The sequence below is a fragment of the Penicillium taxi genome (genome assembly GCF_028828555.1).
Source record: "Penicillium taxi strain IBT 34144 chromosome Unknown utg000005l_segment0_segment0, whole genome shotgun sequence".
NCBI lineage: Eukaryota > Fungi > Ascomycota > Eurotiomycetes > Eurotiales > Aspergillaceae > Penicillium > Penicillium taxi.
Genome location: NW_026643207.1, coordinates 5,004,532 through 5,017,112, shown reverse-complemented (window position 1 = coordinate 5,017,112; position 12,581 = coordinate 5,004,532). Strand labels below are relative to the sequence as shown.

The 12,581-nt window shown below is 47.7% G+C and overlaps 5 protein-coding genes across 5 annotated transcripts; 2 read left to right on the top strand and 3 right to left on the bottom strand.

The window, feature by feature from the left end:
• Positions 1-197: 197 nt before the first annotated feature.
• N7495_009134 (CaiB/BaiF CoA transferase family protein) lies at positions 198-2,003 on the bottom strand (the record flags this gene model as incomplete). The annotated part of the gene is made up of 7 exons (XM_057211785.1): positions 198-409; positions 487-780; positions 848-1,104; positions 1,179-1,426; positions 1,537-1,651; positions 1,720-1,751; positions 1,818-2,003. The coding sequence occupies 7 exons, from the start codon at positions 2,001-2,003 to the stop codon at positions 198-200; spliced, it is 1,344 nt and encodes a 447-aa protein (XP_057061328.1).
• Positions 2,004-2,580: 577 nt separating this feature from the next.
• Positions 2,581-4,450, top strand: N7495_009133 (3-oxoacid CoA-transferase; the record flags this gene model as incomplete). Its single annotated transcript, XM_057211784.1, has 7 exons — positions 2,581-2,797; positions 2,870-3,064; positions 3,136-3,522; positions 3,578-3,925; positions 3,987-4,084; positions 4,155-4,194; positions 4,263-4,450. The coding sequence occupies 7 exons, from the start codon at positions 2,581-2,583 to the stop codon at positions 4,448-4,450; spliced, it is 1,473 nt and encodes a 490-aa protein (XP_057061327.1).
• A 2,797-nt stretch (positions 4,451-7,247) lies between these two features.
• Positions 7,248-9,144, bottom strand: N7495_009132 (class-II fumarase/aspartase family protein; the record flags this gene model as incomplete). The annotated part of the gene is made up of 2 exons (XM_057211783.1): positions 7,248-8,530; positions 9,069-9,144. The coding sequence occupies 2 exons, from the start codon at positions 9,142-9,144 to the stop codon at positions 7,248-7,250; spliced, it is 1,359 nt and encodes a 452-aa protein (XP_057061326.1).
• Positions 9,145-9,428: 284 nt separating this feature from the next.
• On the bottom strand, positions 9,429-10,676 carry N7495_009131 (iron-containing alcohol dehydrogenase; the record flags this gene model as incomplete). Its single annotated transcript, XM_057211782.1, has 1 exon — positions 9,429-10,676. The coding sequence occupies one exon, from the start codon at positions 10,674-10,676 to the stop codon at positions 9,429-9,431; it is 1,248 nt and encodes a 415-aa protein (XP_057061325.1).
• A 456-nt stretch (positions 10,677-11,132) lies between these two features.
• On the top strand, positions 11,133-12,563 carry N7495_009130 (thiolase family protein; the record flags this gene model as incomplete). Its single annotated transcript, XM_057211781.1, has 4 exons — positions 11,133-11,276; positions 11,342-11,979; positions 12,052-12,453; positions 12,524-12,563. The coding sequence occupies 4 exons, from the start codon at positions 11,133-11,135 to the stop codon at positions 12,561-12,563; spliced, it is 1,224 nt and encodes a 407-aa protein (XP_057061324.1).
• Positions 12,564-12,581: the final 18 nt, after the last annotated feature.

Here is a 12,581-nt window from a genome sequence, read left to right as displayed (position 1 = left end):
TTTTTATGCCCTAGATACGGACTCGACAACAGCCTCAAAAGCGATTAATCAAATTTATGAAAGTCGCATTTGATGTTTCCAGAGATGTGCTCCATATAGATGAAATTGGACAAAGAGTTTGAACTATAGTAAGCTGTTCGTGAATATAGATGATGTAGATCTAATTCGCCAATTGTACATCAGAAGGCAACAAATTCTCACGACACAACTCCTCCCTCTCGCAACTGCTTGATCTCATTCTCATTCAGCCTAAGACGATGCTTCAAAAGTTCATCTGTGTGTTGACCAAGGAGTGGCGGTGGTGATCGAATAGTAGGCTGTGTCCGCGAGAACTTCACAGGACTGTTCAGCAGCTTAAGTGTGCCACAGGCTGGATGCTCAACTTCAACAATCATGTTTCTTGCAAGTACTAATACCAAGTTAGTCACATAATTTCCCTAGAAATCTCTCATGAGAAGGTAGCGGGACAGCTGGGGCAGAGCTTACCGTGCTCATGTGTGAGGGTATCTTTGAGATCGTTGACCTTGGCGTAGGGTAAGCCCGTGCCCTCAAAGAGACCCAGCCATTCTTTTGTGGATTTACTTGAAGTAACGCCTTCAATCATGGGCTCTAAGACATCTCGGTTCAAAACGCGGGAAGCGTTGTTGGCGAAGCGGCTGTCTGTTGCCCACTCCGGATGACCTAGGCCATTACAGAGCAAACCAAAGAGTCGATCGTTTGCACCTCCGATCAAAATATCACCATCAGATGTCTTGAAAGCTCGGTAAGGCACGACAGATGCTGCGTTGGCCGGTCGCCATTTGTCAGTGGTCAAGTTTGAGGGGAAAATGCAAGCATATGAACTTACGATGCGCAGTGCCCCATCTCCCAGTATCTCTTTCACCGGTAACTAATACCGACTCAGCCATGTTGCTCAGGGTCGCAACCTGACAGTCACTCAGACAAACGTCCAAGTACTGTCCTTCGTTGGAACTGGCTCGCTCAATGATAGCGGCAAGAATGCTGTTCGCAGCATACATGCCCGTTGTAAGGTCAGTAATGGCAACACCGACCTTGACAGGTGGCCCATTTCTACTGCCCGTGATATGCATCAATCCCATTTCCCTATTTGATCGAATTAGTTAATCCAGATGCCTCTTCTGTTGGATGCAATTATCATGTCGCTTGTTCGCACTCACGCTTCTACCATGACATCGAAGCCAGGACGATTGCTGTACGGGCCCGTCTGGCCGTATCCCGTAATGCTTGCATAAATCAATCGAGGGTTGAGCTTTGATAGAGTTTTGTAATCTAAGCCGTACTTTGCCAAAGTTCCAGGAAGATAGTTCTCCACAATCACGTCGCTTTCTGCGGCAAGCTTATGCAGAATTTCAACACCCTTGGGTTCTTTGAATGAGAGTCCCAGAGACTTCTTGTTTCGATTTGCCTGATAGGATTGCGTAAGTAATCCGAGTCAATCACAGTATCGGTTGACCTCTCGAAATTTACGAGAGTGAAAAAAAAGATGTAATCAAAATGAAAGGGGGAGTTTCTCACGGCAAGATAGTAGGCACTCTCGCCTCCAGATTTGTCTTGGTATGGAGCATACGGCGGGCCCCATGCCCGTGTATCATCACCTCGGGTGGGATGCTCGATTTTGACGATTTCGGCCCTAAATTGGAGCAAAATAGGGTTAATCATCTTCTCAAGCCATTGAAGAAGCCACATCTGAGAGCTTACCCTAAATCCCCCAGTATTTGGGTACAATATGGCTGTTTTATAATCTTAGCAAAACCACACAATGATCAGGCTGAATCAAGTCGTATGCTGAGACCTACACCAGCTAGAACCCTAGACAGATCCAGAACTCGAATTCCGTGAAGAGGGAGCTTGGGCAATTTTGCAGAACTGAAATGCGCCGTGTGTCCCTTGGTGAATGGATATGTGCGTTGCAAGGAAGTGCGCACAGGGACAAGCCGACGCGCGCCGTCCAAAAGGATTCCTCTGCCACTCAAAAAATTCATGCCGTGCGATAAGTCACGTGGTTCCTTAGATTCAGATCAAAATCAAGCAGGTTGGGTTGGAGGGTAAGATAAACCAGGTTGCTATAACGTTCAAGGAGCACTCTAGCCGAAGTACGCCCCATCTATGTGGGACTTGTCCATACTCGGACGCTGGTGGCCAATGTCATCCTATCATAATCTTGTTCTTTTTTTTACATGCTATCTACGGAGACACAATAGTGGTACACAATAATCTTCGATAAAGTGGAATGGTTCCCAAATTTCAGAAGTCTACCTCATGTGAGTATGGTGGTAGTTGTGTGGGGAAGGGGCGAATCGACCGGAAAGCAACGACAAACCCACATAGATGATCATGTGGGGATGTGTGCAAACCACTGGAACAAATAGAAGGTACATACCAAACTCCACAATCAAGGAGCACACTTCGAGCCTTGTGTGAAGTCTTTTATTTTACCAGACTATCTTAGGCCTACACGCGGACCGAGAATTCAATTCACTTCACAACTGACTCATCAACAATATGCAAAGACCGGTCCTTGGAGCTTTAAGATGGTGCCAATCGTATGGGCCTAAAAGGATGTTTTCGGTATCTTGTCATCGTCTCAGGATAGACAAGATTTGCGTGGGCGCGGATGAAGCCATCGAAAATGTTCGAAGCGGCTCTATGATTCTTGTCGGCGGTTTCGGCTTCTCAGGGGTGCCTGCTACTTTGATCAACAGTATTCGAGATCGTAAAGACCTCGGGAACTTGACCATCGTATCTAATAATGCCGGCATGCCAGGTGTTGGACTCGGTAGGTAACATCTGGCACGCACATATAAATTTGAGCTATCCTGCAGAAAACTGCTAACACATTGAGTTGTAGGACAGTTGCTTGAAACGGGACAAATCGGCAAAATGATTGCTTCCTACGTCGGGGAGAACCAACTCTTCGAGAGCCAATACATCACGGGAAAGCTCGACCTTGAGCTGCTCCCGCAGGGAACTATCGCTGAAAGGTGTGCTGCAGGAGCCGCTGGCGTGCCAGCCTTTTACACACCAGCAGCATTCGGGACTATAGGTAGGTCTTCTTCCATTCCGGCTTCGAGCGATTTATGCGGCATGGCCTAGTTCTGACGGCAAATTGTTCAGTGCAAACGGGTGAGCTTCCCGTCCGGTACAACCCAGATAAGACAGTCGCTGTCATGTCGAAGCCAAGGGAGACTCGTGAGTTCAACGGAAAGTATTTCGTCATGGAAGAGTCTTTCTTCGGTGATGTAGCCCTTGTCAAGGTCAACAAGGCAGATCGACTAGGCAACTGCACATTTCGAAAAGCGCAGAACAACTTCAATGAAGTGATGGCGAAAAACGCCAAATACACCATCGTGGAGGCGGATGAGATTGTCGAAGTTGGGGATATCGCACCCGAAAACATCCAATTACAGGGCATCTATGTTGACAAAGTCATCCTAAGCACGGAGCCGAAAAAGATCGAGAAGCTCACACTGGCGAAATCCCCGGAAGAAGTGGTAGCGACTGGTAAGAACACGCACAAGCGTGACGGAGCATCTGTTACTGACACATCACCGCGCAGCTTCTAGTTCCAAAGATACGAACAAACGAGAGCGAATTATCAAGCGAGCGGCCAAGGAATTGAAGGACGGTATGTACGTCAATCTGGGAATTGGGATTCCCCTTGCTACACCAGCCTTGGTGCCAGACGGAATCGAAGTTATACTGCAATCCGAGAACGGTATTCTAGGAATGGGTCCCTACCCAATCAAGGGCGAAGAAGACCCAGATCTCATCAACCCTGGCAAGGAGACGGTTACACTGAACCCAGGCGCGTCGGTTTTCGGCAGTCACGAGAGCTTCGGAATGATCCGTGCTGGTAAAATCGATGTGACAATGCTGGGTGCCTTGCAGGTTAGCTCATATGGAGGTGAGTTGAAGTAGCGCATTGCTGGTCTTCATGGAAGAAGTTGCTGACTTATGCACTCCAGATCTAGCTAATTTCATGCTGCCCGGAAAGGTCAAGGGCATTGGCGGAGCAATGGACTTGGTAGCTAACCCGGAGAAGACGAGGGTGATTATCACTATGGTAGGTCAATTCTTCTCTCATTGTTTCGTTTCAAAGAAAGACCGAGTACATTGCTGATTCTTCCTCTAAGGAGCATGTCGATCGGAAGGGAAACCCTAAAATCATGGAATGTGAGTATTCAGAATCACTACGAAGGAAACAGTTTGAAACTATCTTTTGCTAACGCGAAACAACATAGCCTGCACTTTCCCCCTCACTGGGCAACGGTGTGTTTCTAGGATAATCACGGATATTGCTGTTTTTGACTGTACACCCGAGGGCTTAGTCCTCCGGGAATTGGTGCCGGAAATGAGTATTGAGGAGCTCAAGTCGATGACCGAAGCTAGCTTCAAGATAGCTGAGGATTTTAAGGATTATGAGACATAGATTGATTGTCAATCACTGAAATTAGTTCTCGAAGACCCAAGTGACCAGCGCGGTGCGCATAAATACTGTATTTTATTTTTTCGGAGCCCACGAAGCGGTGAATAATAAGGTATTTCGCGTCGCGGTATTTACATAATTTGTATCCTCAAATTCCTTAAATGATTTTTAATCTGATGCCGCGAAAATGTTAATACTAACTAATTTTCTTCTTACATAGAACAGCCTCATAAAGTAAAACACATACGAGCGGCGCACACAACCGAGTGGCGCACCCCACCAATTTTACGCGTCAGCTTCGTGTTTCCTATTTTCAACTACCCACCATGCCCCCCCCCCTAAATGCTCTGGTTATTCAAGATAAACAGGATCAGGAGAATAGGGCCTTATTAGCTTTACAAGCTTATAAGAATGGCGATATACCGTCAATGCGTAAAGCTGCAGCTATATTTGATATACCTGAATCAACCCTCTGACGCCGTGTCTCTGGTGTTCAATCTCGTCTCGAAATACGTGCAAATGGCCATAAATTAACTGAATTTGAAGAGGATTCATTAATTCAATGGGTCTTCTCTCTAGATGATCGCGGATGTGCTCCTAGGACTAAAGATATTGGTAGAATGGCCAATATCCTGCTCGCCGACCGCGGAACCAACCCTCCTCTTACGATCGGTAAAAACTAGGTCACCAACTTTACTACACGTTTACCTGAAATTCAAACTACCTATTCGAAACCCCGCGATTGGCAACGTGCGCGTCAAGAGGACTATGATGTGATAAATGATTGGTCTAAACTGGTTGAAAGCACGATATCTATAATTTCGACGAGACAGGATTCGCGATGGGACGATGTGCGACCGCAAAAGTGGTTACTAGAGCTGGTTATTATAGTAAACGAGCCAAAAAACAGCCTAAAAACCGTGAATGGGTTACTATTATTAAGTGTTTAGGCGCGTCTGGTTACACGCCTCCACCCTGTATCATCTTTAAAGGAAAGGTAATGATGCAGAACTGATTTGCTCCTGACCTTGGTTTACCATCTAATTGGCGAATCGAGATAAGCCCGAATGGCTGGACATCAGATCAAATAGGGCTCCGATGGCTTGAAAAGCTCTTTATACCTGCTACTGCGCGTACTAAAGGACGGTATCGACTCCTAATCCTAGATGGTCATGGTAGCCATTTAACCCCTGATTTCGACCGGATATGGGGAAAACATGATATTATACCACTTTGTATGCTTGCGCATGCTTCACATCTTCTACAACCTCTTGATGTTGGGTGTTTTGCGGTGTTGAAACGCTCTTATACTCGGCTGGTTGAGTCTAGAGTAGAGCTTGGCTTCAGCCACATCAATAAGGGAGGTTTCCTAGAGATATACCCTACCGCGCGTATTGAAGCTCTTCAATCTGCATCTAAAGCGTTCGCCGCGACCGGAATCGTGCCACTTGACCCTAGTAGAGTGCTTAAAAAGCTTACTATGCGCGTCCTAACACCACCACCACCACCTTCTAGGGGGAGTGATTCAAGCCGAAATTGGACACCAAGAACCCCTAAAAAGATTTACGGCGTCAACATAAAGCTATACTCCGCATAGTATCTCGAACACCACCATCGCCATCTAGGAGAGCATTAGACCAGATAATAAAGGTGCAAATACCCTATATCAGGAGAATGCTCTTCTACGCCAGGAAAATGGGGATTTACGCGCCGCGCATGAGAAAAAAAGGAAGCAAAAAGCACATCCAAATCGACAAATGGCAGTAGTAGAGGGGGTTACAATTCGGGAGGGAATGGACCTATTTGACGCGTCAAATACTGCTCCTAAACCTAATGATGCCAATTTACCATTAGAGGATCAGGCGCCTTTACAGGCGCCTCCAACCCAACGCCGATGTGGAATATGCAGGAATCCTGGCCATAGGAGGGAAAACTGTCCTGACCGACCGATTCAATAGTTTTTTTTACTAGTATTATATAGGTTTAAATGGAGTTATTGGGATTCGAAAAACATAAGTAGGTCTAGGTGCGCCGCTCGTATGTGTTTTACTTTAGTTGTAAAATCAATGAATACAAGTGATTCAGTAGCAATCACCGAGCAAGGAAGGGAGAAGAAGGTTGATGGGAAAGTAATGCTGCCACTCAACTTCTCATCACACATGGCCGAACAAAACCACCCCCGAACCTTACCTACTCACCTACTGAAACGGGCAACGCTCTACCTAGGTAGGCAGCACAGTCGGGACATGCAGGTCGATTGGCCAAGGAAACCCAACCAGAACCACGAAAGAAAGTTCAATGAAAGTAGGGAGTCAAAAAGTGAAGTGTGTAAACCGCCTTCCTGGTACGTACTGCTGCATAGGGCTCCCCACTACACTACGTAAGCACCTATGGACTTCAACATCCTTTCAAAGGACCGATTCCCAATTTGGCTTAGTGCATGATTAGTCAGATTCCTTGGTTAGTATACCCCAAGACTGATGCATATGGATATTTGAACGAGACTGGAACTGCATGAAGAGATTTCAAACAGATTAAACTTAGTGGGCTTAAAACTGGGGAGAACTCATCTCGAACGTGAGACTCAGTCTTATAAGATACGTCTTCTATTCAACACCACTTCAATCCGATTAGTTGCAAACACAGCAAGAATTGTGGAATAATTTGAAATATATTGTGGAAACTAAAGACTTTACATGAACAACTTGGTCTCAATAAACAGCAATGAAACTGAATATACACTTGTACACTTCCCCTGTGTCGTAGTAAGAATACGCATCATGTTGATAGTTGGACACGTCTAGGACCTCTGGAAAGAACCGGAAGAAGCTAGCGTGTCTTCTACCATCCTTAGAGATGACCCAAGGTAGTTGGCAGGATCACAAAGCTCCTCAAGTCGCTTTCTCGGGATTTTCTCTGTCACTTCCGGCATGTCAAGCAAAACCTCAAGCAGAGTAAGCTTTTCTTCAATGGCCCGACGACAGCCATCATACACAACATCATGCGCCTTTTGCCGTCCTATAAATGGAGCCAAACCCATCATGACTGCCTCACCAACGATCAAGCCGCCCGTGGAGTATAGGTTGTCTACCATTCGCTGGCGCTCCACAACCAACCCAGAAAGCACAAATTCTGCCTGATGAAGAGAGCCAACAGCCATGACAAACATTTCGGGAATGGCAATCCACTCTAGGTGCCAAGGACCTGATGCACGCTCAAAGTCCGTCACCATAGCATCCAATACAAGACTCGCATTGGATCGAAGCGACTTGGAGGCAGCAAGCATTATTTCACTAGAGATGGGATTGCGCTTCTGTGGCATTGTGGATGATGCGCCGCGGTGGGGAACAAAAGGCTCTGCCACTTCACCCACCTCGTTGGAACACATAATCATGAGGTCAAGGGCGACTTTGCCGAGAGAGCCTCCGACAAGCGCAAGAAAATTGGCAATTTCCGCTACACCGTCTCGAGCCACATGCCATGTGATGGGAGGATCCTGTAATCCGGTCTCCAATGCCATGGCTTTGCGAACTTTAACGCCTTCCTCGCCAGCGCCAAGAGACGCCAGAGTGCCTGCTGCACCGCCGTACTGGACCAAGAGACACCGAGACTCGAGCTGCTCCAACCTCTCCATGTGGCGATAGAAGCTAGATAGCCAGACGGCACACTTATAACCAAATGTAACGGGTAGAGCATGTTGTAAATGAGTGCGACCGGCCATTGGGGTGGCCTTATGTTCGCTTGAGAGCTTTTCAAGCGCAGAAATAACGTTGATGAGCTTCTCTCTAACAACTTCAAGACCCTTTTTCATCTGCAACATATTGGCCGTGTCCATGATATCTTGAGTTGTTGCTCCCCAATGCAAATAGCGCCCGTGTTCACCAATAGTTCCAGAGAGTTGCTTTACCAAAGAAAGAATAGGATACCCAACAATCTCGGTCTCATCACGTAGCTTGTCTAAGTCCAGGGTTGAAACATCGGCCTTTTGGGTTATGGAGTCCGCTGCCTCCTGGGGAATGACACCACAAGCTGCTTGTGCCCGAGCGAGGGCGGTTTCAGCGTCAATACATCGTGAGAGGTATGCTTTATCACTGAAGACCTGGCAGAAAATTCTAAATCGTCAGTCAGGCATTCATGGTGCTTCAGAAGAGTAGAGTAGACTGGAAATCAATAAGTCAAGCTCACCTCTCTGATTTGATCGGTGCCAAATATATTTTTGAAGACCACCGAGTCAAATGCGCTGATTGAACCTAGAAATCGAACTGAGGCTGGTGCGCGCTGAACATTTCGAGTCGATAAACGCAGTGAAGGGACCAATGATGACCGCGACGGCTGGTGGAATGTACGGGAAAAAACTCGGGCCAGCATTCTGGGATAGGGTTCAATTGGAGCAACGGATCAGTAATTCGAGCGAGATCTGATGGGTTACTACTCCCTAGATATCGCATTCACGGGGCCTCGAAGAGTAAAAATGAGCTTGTCATTGTGGGGCGTGATTCCAGTCAGTCCCACATGAAGCCCCGGTCCCATTTTATTTCATGTGGCACTTTTACTTACAGATTCGAGGTAGAGCCCTTACTTGGAACGCGGATTGCCCCGCAGTCGATCCTCAACTTGAGACCGCGGGGCAATCCGTGTTCTAACGTCTCTTCGCTCCCAAGTCTGGCTGAGGGATCCAACGTAAAATTACGAATCATGTTACTTGCTGGAGCTGAAGCTCATGTGGATTTGGGGAATTGAAACTTCTTGCAACATAACTCATATTCCAATTTATCTTGCCATGGTTTTTCTTAGCTCTTCATTGAAAACATAAAATACACGCAACGATATTGGTTTACATTCTGGTTTTATATTTCAAAAGACATCTACCCTGAAAAGCTTGAAACTGATCGGTTCAGATTTTTATCTCATCTGCGTGAAGCTGTTTATCACACAGGACCAAGACACCCTAATTCCTTTGTCTCAGGAGACTGAACAGCCCTCATCGCCGCATGCACATTGCGAGAATTTCTCTTACTTGCGCCTCTTCCGTGATAGGGAACGCGTTTGTGCGTATCCAAATGTCGTCAAGACTGTTTTTCGCCAGTGTAGAAATATTATCAGTGCTCACTTTGACGTCCTCAAGATATCGAGGCATTTGGAGGGTCGAAATCACGGCATCGAGAACGTCGCCCAGGTCAAATGTACTGAGTGTATTAGTTCTCGCCTTGCAGATATCCTGAACCTCGCTCTGCTGCATGAGCAAGTCTCTGACGGCGGCCTGTCGCTCGACATTTGCCTGCATCTTGAGGTTGAATTTGCAAACCGCAGGCAGCAAGATACAGCTCGTCTCACCATGGCCTACACCAAGGGGCCCAAGCTGGTGTCCAATAGCGTGACTAGCACCCAGCGGAACGCCGCTCGACACGGCGGCCATCGCATCAACAACGCCTTGCTGACAGAGATGGTGAGCTCTGAGAGAAGATGGATCGTTCATGCACTGGAGGAGACCGGAAATTAGTTTAGGGAGGGCTTTTCTTGAACATTCATCGCCTTTTTCGTTCGACACCAAAGAGCAGAGAGTCTCGACACAATGATCTACAGCTCGAATACCCGTGCTAAGCCACACCCACTGAGGAGTTGTAATGCATAGCTCTGGGTCTTGGATGACAAGCTCTGGATTCACGCCACCACAATAAAATGTCCGCTTAGCGTTGCTCTGTGACTCCGTACCCCCAGCAATGGCCTGGTATTCGCCCCCAGACAGCGATGTAGGGATATGGATGAGCGGAACCGTCGGCTTGTGTACCTTCTCTCGGAACTTTGGATTGCTCTGCGTGTTGCCCCAGAGTGTATCCAAGTCCTCCATGGTTGATGCAGAGTTGGCCAATGCGAATCGCACAATCTTCGCGCCATCGGTTAAACTCCCAGCACCAAGTGTGACCAAACAATCGACTTCATGCTCTTTAGCATCTCTGATCACCTCGAGGACTTGGGTAAGAGGGGTATGTGGGTCGATACCGACTCGAACACCCGCGACGCGATCACCCAACGCCGAGCGCAGTCGGTCGAGGGCATCAGTGTTCCGCGCCAATGAGCCTGAGCAGATTATGTAGATTTTTGATTTGGAGAAGACATCTTCACAATGTCGGAGAGTGGCCTCGGGAAATCGCAATCCGTACGAGACTTTAGGTGTATCACCGCCATCGAAGGCCGCACGACATACTTCTTTACCGAATTCGAAAGCCATAGGATCAGACGAGACCGAATTTTACTCAAAAGAAGATCGTGGTAACCTTGCAACGTCTTTTGAAGTATGAATGACAGGTCTGGGGGGCAAATGGTATAGAAACAATTTGAAAATCGGGGAATGTGCCGATAACTCGGAGCCTTACATCATACCAATGAGGCACTCACTCCACAGCTGAGGGCCCACTTTTCACTAAGTGGAACTCAAGTTCGGGAGAATGTGGTGCCCTTATGCCCCACATGAAATGGAGCATGTCACAGACGTGGGCACAAGGGAAACCCATTGGATTTATCCTGATAATCGAATTCATTACGAGGGATTATCGTGCACACACATCTTTGCATTACTCATACCTGTAGGTAGTTTGTCGCATAACCGCGCTGTATATCATATTGATCCCTGAAGCCTGAATGCGACAGAAATCAGAGACAACAACATTTCTCCGAGTAAAGCACTATGAGGATGCTTTCCAGGGGCTGCCAAGCCGTGAGGAGTAAAGCTCCGAATGATGTGGTTGTCCTTTCAGCCGTTCGCAGCCCGATCACTCGCTCTTTCAAAGGGAAATTCAAGGATGCTTGGCCTGAAGATATCCTCGCCCCGGTATGTTTGAAAGATCTGCCAGCAATTAGAAACAAGCCGGCAATCTACTAACACACTGATTATAGGTTATGGCCGAAGCTCCTAGACGTGCCAAGATCGACCCCCAGGACGTCCAAGATGTACTTATCGGCAATGTCCTCGCTGAGCTCGGTTTCGCCAAAACTGGCAGAATGGCGCTTCTGCACGCGGGATTCCCTGTTTCTACGACATTCCATACGGTCAATCGCCAGTGTTCGAGTAGCTTACAGGCCGTCATGCACCTCGCAAATTCCATCAGTGCCGGTCAGATTGATGTAGCCATGGCTGGCGGTGTCGAAAGTATGTCAAAGAACTATACGACGCGTGGTGTTCCAATTGATGTTGGTCCGACTCTTCGTGCCACACCAGTCAAATCTGCCGCGGATTGTCTGATGCCAATGGGCATCACATCCGAAAACGTGGCGCGTCGGTACGGCGTTGACCGCCAGATGCAGGACGAGTTTGCCCTCCTCAGCCACACGCGGGCCATAAATGCTCAAGCCCAAGGCCGATTTTACTCCGAGACTGTGCCTGTTGAGTATAATATGCTGGATTCTGAAAGTGGCGAAAAGACGACTATCAGAGTGGAAACTGACGACACTATCCGGCCCGGCGTGACAATGGAGAAGCTCGCCAAGCTAAAACCAGCCTTTATAGAAAATGGCGGAAGTACAGCGGGAAACTCGTGAGTCAAAAAGGTCAAAACTGCGATGTAGAGGTCAAAGTGACTGATATATACGGGCTTTTTGCTGTATAGGTCCCAGATTTCCGACGGTGCATCAGCAGTGATTCTTGCTCGTCGGTCCTGGGCTGCTGAACGCGGAATAGAACCCATCGGGCGTTTCTTGGGAGCCAAGGTCACTGGCTGCGAGCCAGATGAGATGGGAATCGGGCCTTTACACGCCATTAACAGTTTGTACAAACACATCGGCATGGCGCAGAGAGACGTTGATATTTTCGAGCTTAATGAGGCCTTTGCGAGCCAGACTTTAGCTTGTATAAACGAGTTAGGCTTGGATGTTGCCAAGGTTAACCCCAATGGCGGAGCCATCGCGCTAGGCCATCCAACCGGTGCCACAGGGTGCCGACAGCTAGCCACACTTCTTTCGGAGCTTTACAGGCGGGATGAAGAGGTTGGTGTAATCAGCATGTGTGCCAGGTAAGACTCGAAAATCGTTCGTAACTGGAGAATCATCCGTTCTTTCTGCTGACACCATTATGCCTGCTAGTACTGGACTTGGCGTAGCCGCTGCTTTTGCCCGAGAGTAGTACGCGGTCAAATTGAAG